The sequence below is a fragment of the Sphaeramia orbicularis genome, chromosome 8 (genome assembly GCF_902148855.1).
Source record: "Sphaeramia orbicularis chromosome 8, fSphaOr1.1, whole genome shotgun sequence".
NCBI lineage: Eukaryota > Metazoa > Chordata > Actinopteri > Kurtiformes > Apogonidae > Sphaeramia > Sphaeramia orbicularis.
In genome coordinates this window covers 6,031,918-6,051,771 of record NC_043964.1, presented here as the reverse complement: position 1 = coordinate 6,051,771, position 19,854 = coordinate 6,031,918, and the positions used below count along the sequence as shown (strand labels likewise).

At 35.9% G+C, this 19,854-nt stretch overlaps 1 protein-coding gene across 1 annotated transcript; it reads right to left on the bottom strand.

Annotated features, from left to right (window-relative positions):
* Positions 1-677: 677 nt before the first annotated feature.
* LOC115423668 (band 3 anion exchange protein-like) lies at positions 678-18,623 on the bottom strand. Its single transcript, XM_030140601.1, has 21 exons — positions 18,507-18,623; positions 14,501-14,578; positions 13,262-13,317; positions 12,883-12,995; positions 12,725-12,771; positions 12,098-12,263; positions 11,550-11,685; positions 9,785-9,854; positions 9,031-9,073; positions 8,672-8,856; positions 8,117-8,324; positions 7,598-7,801; positions 7,370-7,518; positions 6,098-6,292; positions 5,769-6,014; positions 5,577-5,666; positions 3,408-3,574; positions 2,407-2,648; positions 2,154-2,323; positions 1,398-1,571; positions 678-1,117 (listed from the first exon to the last, which is right to left on the bottom strand). The coding sequence occupies exons 2-21, from the start codon at positions 14,525-14,527 to the stop codon at positions 1,040-1,042; spliced, it is 2,766 nt and encodes a 921-aa protein (XP_029996461.1). The 5' UTR covers positions 14,528-14,578; positions 18,507-18,623; the 3' UTR covers positions 678-1,039.
* Positions 18,624-19,854: the final 1,231 nt, after the last annotated feature.

The window sequence follows — 19,854 nt, the reverse complement described above, 5'->3', positions numbered from 1 at the left end:
CAGTGTTTTAAGCACAAACACATCACAATAAAGGCTTAAGATACATTTACACAAGTTGTTTTTTTTTCCGTGGTTACATCATCATCATCACCTGGAATAATGCGATATTCTTCCATTATCTACTAAACACTGCTGATCAATACCAAAGCACCGACACACTGGTTTAATCTAAGATATGTCACTTTAACATAGTCTGTCTAATAATCTAAAGATCCGTACATGATCAATAACTGAGGATAAATCAATAACACAATGTAAAATATTTAACAATAAAAACAAAGGAAAGATAAGGGCACATAAATTATTCATATAAATGCATTTACTTTGTCATCTGAGGTCAAATATTTCTTATCTTTATAATTCAAATGTGTTTCCTGAATGAATAGTCGACACTAAACTTGCGATAAAAGCAAACAAATAATAGTCGTAGAATTTGAGCAACATTCTCGTTTGTTTCTGTGTCAGTTTTTTCTCTAAAGCAGGGGTGTCAAACATACGGCCCGTGGTCCGAAACCGGCCCGAAGATTCCGATCCGTCCCATGAAAAGAAAAAAGGACACTGAAGATATTAATGATCAATGGTGTTAAAATCATTTTAGCTCAGGTTCCACATTCAGACAAATATGATCTAACATATTATCATAATAACCAACAAATAGTGATGTAATAATAATGATAAATAATGTTTGTAAATGTAAATATTTCTTTTTTTTTGGACTAAAGATAAATATTTGGAGTTATTATTTATAAGTTATTGTATTATTATTTTACTTCAGATCAAATGGGTCTGAATGTGGAACCTGGTCCAATCAGATGTTTAGATGCTAACGTTCAGGTTGATTCGATGGTTGTGAATCAAACCCTAGTAAATAAAATAAACATGAATATCATTATTATTATCTGCACTTTGCTCTGTTGTTTCCTATTTTCTCTGTTTTTAAAGACGTGTGTTTTTAAATCTTCATTCACTATTGATCCTGTGGATTGTAGTTTCATTCATCATTCATCTGGAATGTTGAATCTGTTGAATGTATGATTTTCTAGGGCAGTGGAGACTCGTCGTACATGTCCTGACCAGGTTCCTCCTCAAACTTCACTTTGGCGTCATCTGCATCCAGCTGTAACACAAACACATGCATATGTATATGTATGTGTGTATGTACAATATATGTGTGTATATGTACAGTATATGTGTGTATATGTGTATATGTAGATGTACAGTATGTGTATATATATATATATATATATATGTGTGTGTGTGTGTGTGTGTGTGTATATATATATATATATATATATATATATATATATATATATATATATATATATATATATATATATATATATATAAGAGCAGTGATGCCACACTGGTTGTGAACACAGGTGCAGGTGACCACTTACACATTTCATCTCCATGACACTGAAGACTCTTCCTGTCATGAACATGCGCAGAGGGATGGTGAGGATGAGGACGAAGGGCAGAGCCAGAGAGAAGGGGCTGATCTTCACCACCCACAGGATGGCCAGACACACCAGCTGGATGAGGGTGAACAGGTGCATGCGCATGGTGCTCACCTGGACACAGGACACAAGACATGGGATTGGACCAGATTAGACTACATTAGATTAGATTAGACTAGATTAGATTAAATCATATTAGACTAGATTAGATTAGATTAGACCAGATTGGATCATATTAGACTAGATTTGATTAAACCAGATTAGATCATATTAGACTAGATTAGATTAGACCAGATTAGATTAGATCATATTAGACTAGATTATATTAAACCAGATTAGATCATATTAGACTAGATTAGATTAGATCATGTTAGACTAGATTAGATAAAACCATATTAGATCAGACTAGATTAGATTAGACCAGATTAGATCATATTAGACTAGATTAGATTAGACCAGGTTAGATCATTTTAGACTAGATTAGATCAGATTATATTAGACCAGATTATATTAGATTAGACCAGATTAGACTAGACTAGATCAGATTAAATTAGACTACATTAGATAAAACTAGATCAGATTAAATTAGATCAGATTAGACTGGTTAAGTATAGGTTTAACCAGTCTTTAATCAGTTTTATTTTAAATAAAATTAGAGTGAAATGAAGGCGCCATGCGGAGGTTGGATGTGGATACCCTGGTGGCGTAGGCATCAGAGGGATGGTATTTCTTTGGCGTGATGAGCAGAAGCATCCGGTCCCACATCTGGATTCCACTGAGCGAAGTGATACCCATGTAGAGGAAGATCCCAAACAGGGCGGTCATGGGAATCATCTTCAGAATGGGCTCCATGTAAATAGAAACACCTGGAAAACACAGAGTCAGTCAGTGACACGTCCCACACCGGCGTCCACGCCACGCTAACGCTGCCGCAGACGGGACCACCTACCAACCAGGATGGCCACCAGGATGCCGCTGATCCGCTGCTCGATCACCTTCTCGATCTCGGGTTTGGGGCCTTTGGACATGACGGTGAGAGCGTTGGCGTGGGTGACGGATCGAACGGTGGCGGCGCTGAGCCATGGAACGCCAAAGATGGAGGAAATGCCGCCCATGGTGACCAGGAGGAGCAGGTCAAAGTGGAAACCAGAACCTTTGACCATTTTCCTCTCAGGTTTACTGACAATCAGACTGAGACAAAGGACATTTAGATTAGACTAGATTAGATTATATTAGACTGGATTAGATTGGATTAGATTACATTGGATTAGATTGAATTAGACTAGATTATATTATATTAGATTAGATTAGATTAGATTAGACTAGACTAGATTAGATTAGACTAGATCAGATTAGATTATATTAGACTAGACAAGACTAGATTAGACTACATTAGAGTCGACTGGATTAGATTAGATTAGATTAGATAAAATTAAGATTAGATTATATTAGACTGGATTAGAGTAGATTAGATTAGACTAGACCAGATTGGATTAGAGAAGACTAGATTATATTAGATTAGACTAAATTTGGCTATATTAGATTAGATTAGACTGGTTTAGATTAGATTAGACTGGATTAGATGAGATGAAATTAGATTAGAATAGACTAGACTACATTAATTTAGATTAGATGATTAGAGTACACTAGACTAGATTAAATTAGACAAGATGATTAGACTAGATTCGATTCAATTAGATTAGATTAGATTAGATTAGATTAGATTAGATTAGATCTCATAATGGGGAAATTCATTGGTCAAGGCAGCACCAGAATAAAGTGCAAGAAAAATGTGCATCATAAGGATAGTGTAAAGACAAACATGATAAATACTACTACTACTACTACTACTACTACTAATAATAATAATAATAAGAAAACTCTAAGGACTATTTACATATTCAGTACAAACAAAGGAGCTGGAAGAAAAGCGTTCATAGTGTCACATACGTCGTAATCTGGGACTCGAGGAAGATGAGGATGAAGACGAGGAGCGCTGGGACACAACATGCCCCCATCATCCAGATGGGGAAGGGCTTATGTTCCCCCATGGGGTTAATGAACCAGCCTCGGACTTTGGGGTTGGTCACCTGGACTCCTTTAGGCACCACCAGTTTCTACAAAAAGATACAAACATCTTCATTTTTTAACTCTGTTCTATTTAACACAGATGACTTCACCTACACATTAGAGGACACTTAAAAACAATATTCTAACTGAACTTCAGGGAATAGCGTAGTATTTTCCTTGCAAATGTACAATTTCTCTTTTTTTATGCGAACAAATTAAGAATTAGCATAATATTTTGAGTAAACATTGTCGTAATAAGATCAAAATAATTAAACTGACATGACAGATTTTATTTTTTACTCATGTTTTTTTACTTGTAAACGCCAAAATAAAGGTAAAAGCCTGTTTAATAAGCCCAGCTAGTGGCTATAATGCAATATAAAAAGGCGAACAGGTAGTTTGATTCTACTTTACGTACTTCTGTTCAGTTGTATGTATGTGACGAACAATGTCAGTGAGATGTAAATACTCAGGTTTGTCAATCCAATGTAAAAAAAACACTACTAATTTTACACAGTATGGATGCAGCAAGAGGTACTAGCTCCTGAAAATAAACAAATAAATTAAGGTCCAATCCCAATTCACCCCTTGGCCCCTCCCCCTTACCCCTCACACTCAGCCCTACCCCTTGAAACAGAGTTGTAAGGGGTAGGGGCTGAAACATTCCCCTATGAAATGGGACAACCCTTCGAGACCTGTTACATCATCGATGCTGCTATACATAAACACGACAACTTTGTTGCCGAAAAAATCCCCCATGCTGTCAACAATTGTAACCGTCTCTGTTCCATGGGCTTTGGGCATCTTTCATGCGCCAATCAACTGCAAACCGCAGAAATGCGATCTATAACACATTGAAATGACATTAAACGGATGATCAAATGATTAAGTTGTTTTACGAAAAAAATACATACATTTGTGTGGGTTTTTTTTTTCGTCACACTGCTGCACTTTTTTTGCTGTGTTTAAATCCATCTTGCCGATGATTTGAACAGAACTATGGGACATTTCTCATGTCTCATGCCTAAATCTATCCGACCAGGAAATGGGTTGTAAATCTTAATAAAATCATTGTTTCAGATCAGGGGTCTCAAACTCATGGCTCGGGGGTCAAATGCGGCCCGTGGGATGATATTTTGTGGTCCCTTACTTGACATCAAAGTTTAGTGTTAGTGTGGACCACACGAAGTTCTCAAACGTACCTTTTTGCTGAGTGTTGCCATGCTTTTATTTATTTATTTTTATCACTTATTGGCTACCATAGATAATAGATAGTCTGGTGACAGCTTCTGGCGGCATTTGTTCTCAACAGTTGTCAAGGTAGCCAACCGTGAAGTACTTGGGGAAGTATGAATGCTAGCCACTTTGTTGAAACATATTCCGGAGTGACACCAAGTGGATGGAAAATATCTGCCATTACCCAGTTCCAGTCATGTCTCTCTCAAAACATGCCGTGAAGAGAAAGGTTGGCAGCAAGTACAGGCAATTTCAGAAAAAGTGGGAGACGTAATATTTGTTTGTGGAGCCCAGGGGTACCCCTATGTGTCTCATATGCACAGAGAAAGTTGTGGTGTATAAGGAATACATCTGACATTCATGACTCAACTAGATATACTGAGGAGTTTACAAAATACCAGAGAGATGAGAGAAAGAACCGGGTCGCCAATCTTAAAAAAGGTCTATTGAGGCAACAAGATTTATTCAAGAAAGCATACAAAGAGAATGAAGCAGCAGTCGAAGCTAACTATGTGGTGAGTGAGATGATTGCTAGGGCCGGAAATCCATTCAAAGAAGGCGAGTTCATCAAAAAATGCATGCTACTAGTTGCAAGTAAAGAACCCCTTTTTTGTGGAATACTTAATGTGGCCCAGCCTGACCCAGACTCTACCTCCAGCGACCCTCAGGTAAGTTGAGTTTGAGACCCCTGTTTTAGATGCAATAAAAGTCCAACTAAGCCAAAAAAAACCTTTGATTTCTGGGGAGTTTCTATATATGATCAATAAGTTGATTGGTGTTTCTATGTTTGTAATGAGTCAAAACGGCCATTACCTGAGTGTAAGCGTCTTCAATGCAGATATCCACAGCGATCATAAAGAAAATAGCGATGGGGACACCGAAATCTCCAATCAGACGACGGATCTAGAGAGGAAAAAACATAATGTAATATATTTAAGATTAAAATCACTGAGTCTTCCAATTCATAAGCCAACAAAGTCTCTGGATCTTGTGATGGGACCTTACCGGACCAGGAAGGTATGGACCATTCTTAAACTGGCGGAGGAAGTAGGCGATGAAGAAACAGCCAAACATGAGGCACATGGACAACAGGGCAGTGTTGGGGAAGGGCCTTTCGATCTCCAGCTCTGTAATGGTTACGTTGCCGTCATCGCGTTCCTCAGTGTGCTTCGTCACGACCGGGTGGAAGGGGTTGTCTATCGTGTCATTGAGATGCTCGTAGTTCAGAATCAGAGGGTGAGTTTTGAAGATCTGAAAAATGAAATGAGATGGATGAGCGCAGAGGTCGAAGGATGAACAAGGCCGACGGCGTGAAATGAAGGAATGGATGGAACCTTGATGAGCTTATTGAAGGTCTCGTAGATGAAGATGAGAGAGATGAGGATGGAGAAGATTTCCTGAGTGAAGCGGGAGATGAATCGGACCAGGAAGCTACCTTCCACGGCCACGATGATGAACACGATCACAATGAGCCACATCCCCACCCAGATTCGACCCACTATGTACTCAATGCCCTGGGATTTGCAGAACTAGTGTGGAACAAACAAAGGAACATGAGTATGTTTGTATGAGGAACTAAGAAACCTCAGAGGGGGTACCTGTAGTGAATTTTCATTGCTAGCTATTTCAAAAGATGATGTGTAACACTAGCGGTTCTGTCAGTAACTTAAGTTATTGTCCATTATCAAGTACTTGTGAGTACTAATTCACTGCTCCGTCAATCAGTCATGGTCAGTGATATGTTGCCTCCATCACGAACATTAGTTGTTTTGTCCGATTTTCTGGGCTGCGATGGACTGCTCACTGACCCTGTGCAGCAGACACCAGTCTAAGATGACACTTTATCGGTCCAGTGCTGGGTCGCATCTCTAGGACAATGGTGGAGCGGAAAGGTTACGACTAAACAAACAGAAATCAGAAATCTCACAAATCCACTCAATCGCGCTGACTGACTGCTGCTTGTTTACTCGCACTCAATCACCCGGATATCAACAACAGGTACTCCACTTCAGGCCGCCAGTGGCTGCTCCCTTAGGTTCTGCCCCCAAATGTCCAGTGTGATGCAGGTACACTTTAGACTGTGTAAAGTGTGTACCTACAATGGCAGAACTTATGGTTGAGCCGCTGTTGCCGACCAGAAGTAACGTACCATTGTTGATTGTGGGTGATGGAGGGCGAGCAAACAAGCAGCAGTCAGTGGGCATGATTGAGTGGAAAGCACAAGTTCAAGAAGCAAACTATGACTAGCAATTTTGAGGAAATGGGTGTTCGTGGTTACTTATTCGATCCGATAAAGTATCATTTTAGACCGGTGTCTGCCACACGGGGTCAGTGACCGGTCCATGCCAGACCAGGTAATGGGACACTACATCCAGTCTGGGTCAGTACCAGTGCTGGAACAGCCCATGAAGGAGGCAACATGTCTCTGACCATGACTGACTGACAGAGCAGTGGCCTCGCACTCGGACATACTTGACAACAGACTATAACGAAAGTTACCTGACGGAACTGCTAGCATGATACATGATCTTTGGAAATAGCTATCATTAAAAATTGCCCCCAGGTACCGTTTAAGTGAGTGATATCTTTGTAGATGTTGTACGTACAGCGTAGAAAGCCTCCTCAAACACCAGTAGTGGTCCAGAAAAGCCGATTACAAGGACGGGCTGGGCGGCAATGATACAGAAGATGACGCCTTGGATGGCAGTGGAGATCATCAGTTCGGACACACCCATCATCTTTTCTGTTTTATCAGCTAAAAAGACAAGAAAATACGCACAAATTCGGAGACATTCTTAGCTTCGAGTGTTAATAATTTTGCTCTGAGTTCTTACACAGAAGGCCTCCGAAAGTGATGGCCGGAGACAGGGCAGCGAAGTAGATGAAGATGACGGCTGCCAGGACTTGAGCGTTCAGGGCGTCGGTGTAGTCGCTGATGTAGTGGCGGTAGCGGCGTTTAATGTCTGACACCATCCCACCAAAGGGGTATCCAGTACGGACGAGAGGGTCTTCCCTGGGCTCCTCTGGAGGCTTCTCAACTGAAAAAAAACAGGAAATGGTCTCATTAGTTTAGAACAGGGGTGTCAAATATACGGCCCATAGGCCAAAACCGGACCACCAAAGGCTCCAAAATTATTACACAAAATTACACTGAGGGTATTAACAATCAATGGAGTTAAAATCAGTTTAGTTCAGGTTACACAGACAGACTGAGTCAACTCAAGTACAATAACAGCATAAGGACATATAAATAATGACAACTCCAAATTTTAATCTTAAAAACATCATTCAATTATGCTCCTCCTACTTAGTCTACGATTCCATGCAGTGTAGAAACAGGACTAAGCGCTGACCTTTGACCCTGTCCCCAAAGGCCAGGCGGGTGTCACATGGGCGGACTCTGTCTCGCAGCATCTTCTTCTGGAACCTGATGATGGGGGCCAACATGGTCTGGTCCTGGATCTCAGTCGGAGGGATGACGATGCTGCAGTCCATGAAGTCAGCGATGGCGTCGGTCAGGTCTTTGTCCGTCTGGGCCAAGAATGCCTCCAGACAGAACACCTAGAACAGAATGGAATAGAATAGAATAGAATAGAATAGAATAGAATAGAATAGCTGTTATTGTCATTTTCATATACAATTTTTTTTTTTTTTTTTACAAAAGTAAGATAAGAATAGAACAACGTAGAAAAAAATTAAAAGACAAAATATGAATAAACCTAATATTAATAATATAAACAGTATGTATATCTATGAACTATATTAATAATATTATCAGTATATATAGCTACAAGCTCTAGTCTATATAAAATAGTGCATTTATCTGTTGTTAATGTAAGACTGTTGCCCAGGTGCATCAGTCTGCTGTCTCTGGTTAAACTCCAGGTCTTTTGTTTCTATTTGCTCACCCAGTCGGCCATCAGAGCGCCCATGGCCCGTCCACTCTCGCTGTAGTCGACTCCACTCTGACTCGGTCCGACCAGGATGAAGACGAAGCGAACGGGGACCGGAGACTCCAGGACCGACGGCATCACCACGGAGTCCTGCAGCCGCACGAAGGCCACCACCGGCTTCTGGAGGACGTCCACCACACCTGACAACAGGACACGAAGAAATGGTTTAAATATGATGAATTCATCAGAACATTTCATAAAAAACTCATTTAGATTCACTAAGACATTCAAATGCAATGAACATATACAAAAAAAGAACCTTCTAATGATGTGTGTTTAAATGCTTTAATTTAAACTGCATCATGTGAACGTACCTGAGAGAACGATAGAAGCCTCCACGTTGTCAGAACTGTCCCTCTGTAAAAAATAAAATTCAAATAGAACGTTAAAAGTGTCCACTCAGACTGGAGCTGCAGACTTTAATAGATAAATAATTTTCATTTTCAGCTATTTAATTAATAACCAAAACTCTTAAGTCATTTTTTTTAAAGAACAGTGAGTTCCAAATGAAGTTTTCCTGTCACTCAGTCTGTGATCATTACACCTTTACTGATGTGTAAAAATAGGAATAAGAAGAGGAATGGGATTATTCCAACTTCATGTATTTGAAATGTGATCAAATGACAAATATTCAGCTTTGACAAATCCAAAGTTCATAATTTTCGGACATTTTTAAGTACAAATGATTCATCAACGTAAAACTTAGAATGAAAATAACCAGTCATTACAGTCCTGACTGATGGAAAACCAGCCAACCAACCAACCAACCAACCAACCAACCAACCAACCAACCAACCAATCAGTTAGTCAGTCAGTCAGTCAGTCAGTTAGTCAACCAACCAACCAACCAACCAACCAACCAAAGAATCAATCAATCAATCAATCAATCAATCAATCAATCCAACAACCAAAGCTGACCAAAGTACCACAGATCTGGGTGTTACAGGTCGTTCTGAACAGTTAGTTTGAAGTTTTGTTCTACAAACGGGCAGATCTGTGACACTACGTCACTCAAAGGGGAAGGCAGTTCCACAGATGGAAAACAGAGTAGAAGCTGTAGAAGTTCACCTTCTGTGAAACGGAGAAGGTCTGCATCTGAATGTCTCCGGTGGGGGTGACCTCCGGACCCTCGGCCTGACTGGAACGACACATGAACAAACGTAAACAGACGGAGTTTAAACGCTTTAACCCTCCGGTGTCCAGGTGAGCCTTTTATACACACTCTGCACTTCATGGAACTAAAGGTCATGTTCTTTTTCACTATTTGTATTTGGTTCTAATTCAAAAGTTTTTCATTTTTTAATTATTTTTTAAAAATTCTGGTCAGCAACTAAAATTTACACATTGTAAACAATGGAAAATGTCAACACTAGCACCTGTCCATCTGCAAAAATGCACTTATGCTCCCATTATAACCGCTGTGTTTGAACTGTAAATCATACTTTTACTGATATCTGGGCTTCATTTCAGAGGCGTGGCTCTATACTTCTGACATCAACCATTTTTTTTTACTCTATGACGTCACTTTTCCATATTTGGAAGGAGAAATCACATGTTTTTTTTCCCCACTAGATGGCAGTGTACTGTTTCCTGCTCCATTCTTCAATGTTCTGAGAGAGTGTGTTTATGTAGTTGTGAGTGTGTGAGGCTGCAAAACATTTTTAAAAATTAAGCAAATTTTTATGGAGTTTATTGGGAAAAAATGTTTTTTGTGTTTTTTGCATCAAAAAAATATATTGTTTTTTTGTTTGTTTCTTTACATATAACCAGTGTTGTACAAAATTCAGAATTTCAGAATTTAATTAAATTCAATGAATTTGAATTTGATTTGACTCCACCCTACAGGATGTTGAATTGAATTTGAATTGGAATAACAGGAAATGGAATATAATTCATTCCAGTTCAGAGAAATTCACTCTTATCACGTATCAATTAGCTTATTTCATTGGAGTGTACTCCAAACAAAAATTACAGAAACGTGTTGCATTCACATGAAAAATAAAAAAATCGGCTCTGTTTTTATGAGTTAATTATCTTGTTAATTCAGAAAAACAGCCTATTTTTATTTTTCCATGTGAATGCAATACGCTTCCACACAAAATGTCTTAAATGTTTAGACAATCATTTTGAAGGATACAGCAAGGTATTCTGGGAAATGAAGTGCTGTCTTATCATTTTCCACAATTTGAAAGTTATTACACTTTTAATAATAGTTTTATAGAGTATGTTTTTACAGTTAATTCATGGTTAAAAAAATGTGTGTGTATATATATATATATATATATATATATATATATATATATATATATATATATATATATATATATATATATGCCTATTTATTTATTAATATTTATTTGTAATAAAATATTGTGTCCATACAATAACATCTGTATGAAATCTATGTTGTAATCATATATAATATATACGGTAAAGCTTGATTGTTAAATACACCTTAATTATGTCTCATGAATTTCTTTGAATTTCATGGAATTCTAGTTCTCCTTCCTGCAATTTGAAACTGAATTTGAATTTCAATTCCACATCTTGTTTGTAATCAAAATTCAAATTCAAGAATTGAATTGGAATTTAGGGATCATTCTCAATTCAAATGTGAATTTTGTACAACCCTGTTATAAACATGTCATTTAAAGGGCTCAAGTTGATGAAATAAAAAAAAAAAAAGCTAAAAAAACTCAACTGTATGAACTTTTTTGGACATTATTCCACTCCTGCGCCTATTACACACACTTGTTGGTTCAGAAGGGCCTCTGTGGGCAGGACACCAAAGGGTTAAATGATCAAATATGGTCAAACGGCATCCACGTGTTACCTTCGTCTCATGAGTAGCGCCCTCAGCAGAGCGTCCCGATCTGTCGCACGGATCTCGTTTTTGTTCAGCAGCTCATCAGCCACTTTTTCAGCCACCGCAGACAGACTGCTGGCGTTGAGGTCGAAGATGACGGCACCTGGACGAGTCAGTTCCAAGGTTATTATATTATTATTAGTATTATTATTATTATTATTATTATTATTATTATTATTATTATTATTATTATTATTATTATTATCGTTATTATTATTATTATATTAGAACAGAGAAAAAATCTGAAGAAACTGCACTTTTTCTGACAAATATGGTCCTAGAACTGTTTAAGTGGAGACTTCCAACTGAATATTTCTCTCCATATTGAATATGGAGAGATGACCAATACTAAGTGGTCAACCCACATTCATTAGAATAGTATCAACTGTATTTTTCATTTTTCAGTGTAAATCATGTATTTTCCCTGAGTTCAGAATAAAAACACTGACACTGACCCACAGTTTGTCCTGTTCATTCAACACAGATATGACTTTGGTTTGGGTTGCCATGGTTACCTGTGGACATGGTTTTGCGGAGCTGGATCATACTCTTAAAGGTCAGATAGGACACATGAGATGAGCTCCATTTTCCGGTGGCCGGGTTCAGATTTTCCTCGTAGCCGACCCATCGGGCTGTTTCCTGCCAACTGCTGCCCTGGAGCTCATTCAACTCCACGTAAGCCTGGACAGTTAAGGGAAGGGAAGATAAGGTAAGGTAAAGTATGGTAAAGTAAAGTAAAGTGAGATAAGATAAGATAAGATAAGGGACAGGAAGATAAGATATGATATGATAAGATAAGATAAAGTAAGGTAAGGTGAGGTAAGGTAAAGTCTGTCTTAATTCATTCAGCAGCAAATACAAAAATAAAGTTCAGGAAAGATAGAAAACAGAACATATAAAGAGAAAAAAAAGGAAAATTTGCTATTTATATAAATATTCATATAGATTTAGATTTAAATTTAAATATTAAATATATTAATATATATTTGTACAGGCATGTGGTGTGGTATGGGAGGGGTTTTTATATATATATATATATATATATATATATATATATATATATATATATATATATATATATACATATATATATATATAATATGTGTGTGTGTGTGTGTGTATAGTAGTGAAGGTGAACTGACCTGAGCGTCTCCTCTTGTGGTGGCGTTAGTGTTCAGGTTGAAAAAGGCTGAAATAAAAACAGGATCATGTGTTTTTAAATGACTAGTATTGAGCAGTTACAACCGTGGAAGATATAATCTGATTTTGATTCTGACTCTGATTCTGATTCTGATTCTACCTTCTGAATCAGCAGGGATTACGATGGCCTTCATCGGCTCCTCCTCCTCCTCCTCCTCCTCCTCCTTCCTCTTCATCTCATCGCTGTAGAAGATGCTGTTGTCTGGTGGAGTCCTGGATGAACACGAATATTAATAATATTATTTTATCACACAGACTGTTCGTATTATGTGTGTGCTGGAGTTCAATTTGATAGGGATGGAAATACTACTACTACTACTACTACTACTACTACTACTAATAATAATAATAATAATGATGGTGCTGTTCTATTTTTGACCACCAGAGGGCAGCAGAGTTTTAGTTTAACCCTTCGGTCACATTGTCATTTATCTCATCACTGAACAGAAACAGGAAGTAGAATTTTCTGATAAACTCACAGTGTCAGTGCAGACGGCAGGACGAACTCATTATCCTCATACGACATGTCACTACCCTGGACAAAGAAAAAAACAGACAAATTGTTAAATTAGTATAAAAAAAAGACATACCATATCATTTATGAACTGTGGTTTGTATAAAACAGTCTTTAATGGTGAATTAAATTGTCAAAAACATTTGCTTTAACTCATAAAGACACAGTTCTACTTTTATAACAGTCCACAAATTAATCTTCTCTATATTTAACCTTTATTAATTAATTTATCTCCATTTATTCTAATTTTATCCTCTGTATTTTTGCATTTTCTGTATAAATCCTGTATTTTCCTATATTTAATTCACTGATCAAATAGATGTTCATTAAAGCTTAGAGTAAATTCAATAAATTCAAAGGTTATTATATAAAAACAGAGAAAACTGAAGAAAAGGTGAGTTTTTCAGTCAAATCTCTCATTTACTGTCATTTATTAAACTTAATGGGTTTTACAGGTGAATCAATATTCAAATTTTGTATCCATTTTATTCATTTTGCTGCTTATTTTCTTCATGTTATTTATTATTTTGTCAATTTTCTTATTCGCTTTTGTTCATTTTGTTTATTTCACTTACTGTTTTACTTGTTTTTGATCTTTTTTTTTTTTTTTTTTTTTTGCTCCTTTTCTATTTTTTTTCTCCAAATCACTTCAGTTTGTGGCTCATTTTTTCATTATTCTGTTGATTTATTATTAATTTCTGTTCATTTTATTCATCATTTTGGCTTTTTTTGTTCATTTTCTTGTTTATTTGATTCTTGTTTACTTTATTATAGTACATTTTTTTGCTTATTTTTTTCCCACAATATTTATTATTTTGTTGGTTTTTCATTTATTTTTGTTCACTTTATCCACTGTCATTGATCCAACTCCATGGGTTTTACTGGTGAATCAATGTTGCAGAAGATGACAGTGTTTCCATGGTAACTACGGAGCCTCTGAACATCCAAATGGGTCATATCTAATGACCATGAAAAGATGAAGAACTGTATTTTACATTAATTATTTCCATGTATCAGTAGGATTAGTGGATCAACAGGTATTAAACTGTTTACATCAGTACATATTTTGTTTTTTATGGGTAAAAAAAATCAACATTATTTTAATATTTGAAGTGTGTTATGACAGAATAATGATAAAAAAAACAAACCTGGAAATGTCAGTGTTTAATACTTTATATTCGATCTGAAATCAGTAAAAACCAACCTCGTCAAAACTTAAAGGGTTTTCCATGGATGGTTTTCAGGTGTTGTCCTTTTCCTCTCAGGGATTCTTATGCATAACCTATAAACAGAAGGAATAAAAGGACACAGTCAACACATTTAACTGCAAAAACAAATAAACAAACGCATCATCAACACAGAATTATTCATCATATTTAAGGATGCAGACTCCTCTGCTTTAGGCGACAGTATATGTATCCTCCAAATCACTTCCAATAATATGCAATAACCCTACAAATGTGGATTATGTTCTGCGATTAAAATGCAATATTTATTCAATATTTATTCAAATATAAATGCACTATTTTTATATGGACTTGGTTCAGAGGTATACAAACTGTTAAAACTGTTAATAGACATACATACTGTTAATATTCTTTCATTTTTCAGTGAAAATCACATATTTTCTCATATTTAATTCAATGATCATGTAGATGTTTCTTCAGTGTTTCGTCAAAATCCCTTCCATTAATTTACAATAATTCTACAAATATGAAGTATGTGCAATAAGCTGTGTAATAATCTTCTGTTCTGCAATAACAAAGCAATATGTATTCAATATTTATCAAAAATGAATGCACTATTTTTCAGATGTATATACCATTTTATAGATATACATACTGTTCATATATATATATATATATATATATATATATATATATATATATATATGTACTGTCACACAATGTTGATCCTGTACTGTAAATTTTCGTTTGTTCATATTTTGTCCATTTTTATCTTTTATTCTACTTAGCTCTATTGTTATTTTACTTTGTAAAATTGTAAAATTTATATTCTATTTTCTTATCTTATTTTTAGTTTTTGTAATTTTATCTTTGCTCTATTCTTATTTCTGTTGTACTGGTGTTTTATTCATAGTGCAGGAAGACAATGATAATGAAGGCTATTGTATTGTATTGTATTCTATTGTCATTGTTTCCATCCTATCTTCCTTGTTTGTCTGTTTTTTAACGTCGTTAACTCTTCTTCGTTTGTCGTTCGGACTGTGACGTCTTTTCCAGTAGATAATAAACTCCGCCCAAAGTCAGACTGAAGACCTTCCGACAGATAAACGATCTGCCGTTGAGAGTGCGATCTACGTTAAAGCAGCTCAGCGAAGGCGTACGACGTCTTATCTGTACGTCACACCCTTCATCAGCCACACACTGAAAACTCCAGTATTACCCACAATGCACCTCTCAACCCCAACAGCTGCTATATTTAGATTACATAGGTTTTTTAAAGCAATTTCTGGTTTACAGGAACTGAATAAAAGTTACAAACTTCTGTGAAATTAAACCTTTATTATATATATTATGTTATAAAGACATATATGATAATTTAATGTTATGTATCTGCTTCAAACCCAGACGACCAAATAAATGTCCAAATATGAGCAGAAGAAGTTATGGAGGTGACTATTATCTGGATCTGTGCACCAGGGCTGGGTTTACCCACCACCTAATGGGCCCCATGTTAATCTGAGTATGTTAACCCTTTAATGCCCCTGGTGTCATATATGACACAAACCCCTCAAAGGCCTAGACTTACTTCCATAGTTACTAATTTAAGCTATTTTCTGATTTTTAAATCTTTTTTTTTTTTTTTTTTTTTTTTTAATTTTGTACAATTTCCACATTTTTTATATAGATTTATTTTGTACAAGAATTTCTCATTGTATGTAGATTTTATTATTTTGTACTAAAATTTTTCAATATTTTTTTTTGTTCAGTTTTTTTTTTTTTTTTTTTTTTTTGTGTACTAAAATGTTCCAGTCATTCATTTACAGTTTTTTTGTACAAAATTTTCTCAGTCATTTTATAAATATTTTATTATTTTGTACAAAAATGTTTAAATTTTTTTTTTTTAGTTTTAAAAAATTTTTTACTAAATGTTTCAATCATTTATTTACACTTTTTTTTATTTTGTGCAAGAATATCTCAGTCACTTTATTTTCATTTTTATTTTTCTCATTTTATGTATTTTTTTTGTACTAAAATTTTTTTTAATCATTTAAAAAAAGGTTAAAATTTTGTAAAAAAAAAAAAAAAAAATCTCAATCACTTTTATAAAGATTTTATTGTTTTGTACAAAAAAATTTTCAATCGTTCATTTATAGATTCGTTTTGTACAAGAATCAATCATTTTATGTAGATTTTATTATTTTGTATTAACATTGGGGTTTTTTTGTACTAAAATGTTTCAATCATTTATTTACAGATTTTTTTTTTCTACTAGAATTTGTTCACAAAAAATAATTTCAGACAATTTGAAATATGTATTCCCGTATGTTGAAATTACATGGAAAATTACATCCTGAAGACCACTGACTTCCATCCCATAATAACAATAATCCATGTGAGTATTTGTGGGAGGGGCTTCAGTTCACTGCTTTACCCATAATGCTGTTAAGAGTTGAAATGATCACATGTTTGTTTCTCATTATCTTTTCTTAAGATACAATAAGAAAACACACCAAACCTGTTCAAAGCCTTAAAAAAAAACCCCAAAAAAACTGAACTAGATGTGTTGAAAAGGTTCAATTTAAGTTCAGTTTAGTTTGACCTTTGACCCCAGAAACATCCAGAAACAGCACAAGCAGAAACATCTGACATGAGGTGAATGAAACCTGGTATAAAACACAGTATTAATGACAAAAAAATCACACAAAAACATGTTAAAGTAAATGGAGGTCACAACAAATACGAGCGTGTTGGTTTAAAGAAACTGTTTTTAACTTAAATGTTTGTTTTTCCTGCTGTTCGTACTTTAAATATGTACAGATTAGATCTAAACACAGAGACAAACACATACTAGGGTCAACAGAACTTTACTAAACCAACTGTTGTTAAATATTTTGTTAATTTTTTTTTTTACTATTTTATTTAGTTTTTTTTCCATTTTATTAATTTTTGTTCAATTTCTTTCTTTCTTTCTTTTTTTTTTTTAATTTTTACTCCATGTTGATTTTTTTTCAATGTGTGCATCATTTTGCAGATTTTTGTTCACTTTATTTGGCACAGAAGCTGTTTATTTTTGCTGTTTTTTTTTTCGTCCTCCACTTACATCAGATTAGATCTAAACAGATACAAACACATGTGCAGACATTAGAACTGAACTAATGTTGGACCTGGACTTTTCAGAACTTGAACTGTTAAAACCCTTAAAGGCTACAAATGCTTTTTAAATATTGAACCTGAAATTCATGACTTTTTATCTAAAATTGTTAATATTAGTTTCGTTGCCTACATCTCTTTAAAAAAAACAACATCTGAAACCGTGTGTTTGAGTTATCGTAAAGTAATATTTAACAAATAGTTTAACCAGTAAATGTTAAAACTTCATGGCATTGACTTTATATATTGACTAAGATTCAGTTTTTTATCATTTGTTTGTTAGTTTGTCCAGTATTTGTCCATCTGTGTTAACAACAAAGTGCATTTTGTCGACTACTGTCTTCTTTCTTTCTTTTAATATTGATTTGTTGGTTAATTTGACCAATTTTTGTTTACTTTTGTCATTTTTTTTTGACAGTCAAGTTCTTTTTTTTCTATATTTTGGTCAGTTTTGGTTCATTTTTGCCCATTTCACTCATTGTAATGACTATCATAGTCTTTAGTATTTATTTTAATTATTTTGTTGGTTAGTTTGAGCAGTATTTGTTCAAATTTGTGTCATTTTTGTTCATTTTGTTGACGATTATATTCTTTCTTATTTTGCATATTTGTTAGTTGGTTAATTTGGTCAGTTTTTGTTTGTCAATCATGTTCTTTTTGTTTTAGTTTTTGTTAATATTGTTCAGATTTTTTTCACGAATAATCGTAAAGTAATAATTAACAGTTTAACCTGTAAATGTTAACGCTCCTTCATAGGAATATTATTAATACATATGAAAATAACCTACAGTCCGGCCTCTGTCTCATGTCCAGGTCCATTGTTTTATGCGTCCTGACCTCTGAACCCTGGTCCGCTGAAGCCACACCCCTTACCTGCATGCAGGTGCTCCACCTGGAACAGGACGACCTCCGACCCGTTGGCCCGAATGATGATAATGTGAGTCCGAACTAACGAAAAGACCAGCGCTGGCAGGACGGGGGGGGGGAGTGGGAACACCCATACCAAACTACGTCGACCCCTCAGAACCTGGGGTTGCTTAGCAACAAGATGGCGGGCGAAGGAGATAAGGCCAGTGTATCGGACAAACAGGCCTATCAGTCCCAAACACCTTAACAGGGGGATACCCCAGCCCCCGCCCTCAGGCAGGACCAGGTCCAAGAAGACCTCATCCAGGCTGGGGGGCACCGACGGGGCAAAGGGGGCAAAGAGGGCAAACAGGGGGCAAAGGGGGGGTAATGTTCAATATCAGGTGGAAAGCATCAACACACGTCATCTTGTTTACGCAACAGGGATTCCCCCCCCATGGAGGACAGGACTTCCTCTGTCCTTCATCTGCAGAAAAAGAACAAAAATGAAAGGTGATCCCGGGTCCAGGATCAGGTTCAGCATCTTCTGAAGGAGGACAGTACCGGTCTGACCCAGTCTGACCACAGATACTGGAACCCAGATGGACCAGAGGCAGGAAACAACACAGGATCCTTTAGAATATGGAAGAAAAACACAAGAAAAGCACAAGAAACAAAGAAAAACACAAGAAAAACTACAAGAAACAAAGAAAAACACAAGAAAAACTACAAGAAACAAAGAAAAACATAAGAAAAACTACAAGAAACAGTGTAAAGTGTAAAGATGGAAATGACAAATACGATACCATCAATCTGTGGTTTGTTCATTCAATCCAACCTTTATTTAACTGACAAAAGTTCACTTTTTATTTCACTAATGTAAACTAATTTAGATTTTGATGCTTTTAACTCATTCCGTACTATATCTTTTGTTCATTGTACGAAGTCTTTGAAGGTAGGATCGCACAGAAAGATTACGTATCTATTGGGTGTAAAAATTGCGATTCTTTCCAACAATAACATTAAATCTGTCGGTGAAATGTAACAGAATGACCCTGATAACTCTGGGGAAAGGCCACAGAACCTACGGATGTGGACTGTGTTTCTAAAACCATCGTTCAAACACCAGACGAGTGAAAACGACTGTAGAGTCCAAGTAAAATCGAACTGAACCAGGTCTGGACACATGGAGGAGCATGAACAAACTAAGATGGAAGAACTGCTTTAACCTCCTGTCAGTATTTTTAATCTCTGGCTGTTCGGGATTATTACAGTGTTTTTCAACCTTAGGGTCGGGACCCCATGTGGGGTCACCTGGAATTCAAATGGGGTCGCCTGAAATTTCTAGTAATTGACAAAAAAAACCCCAAAACTT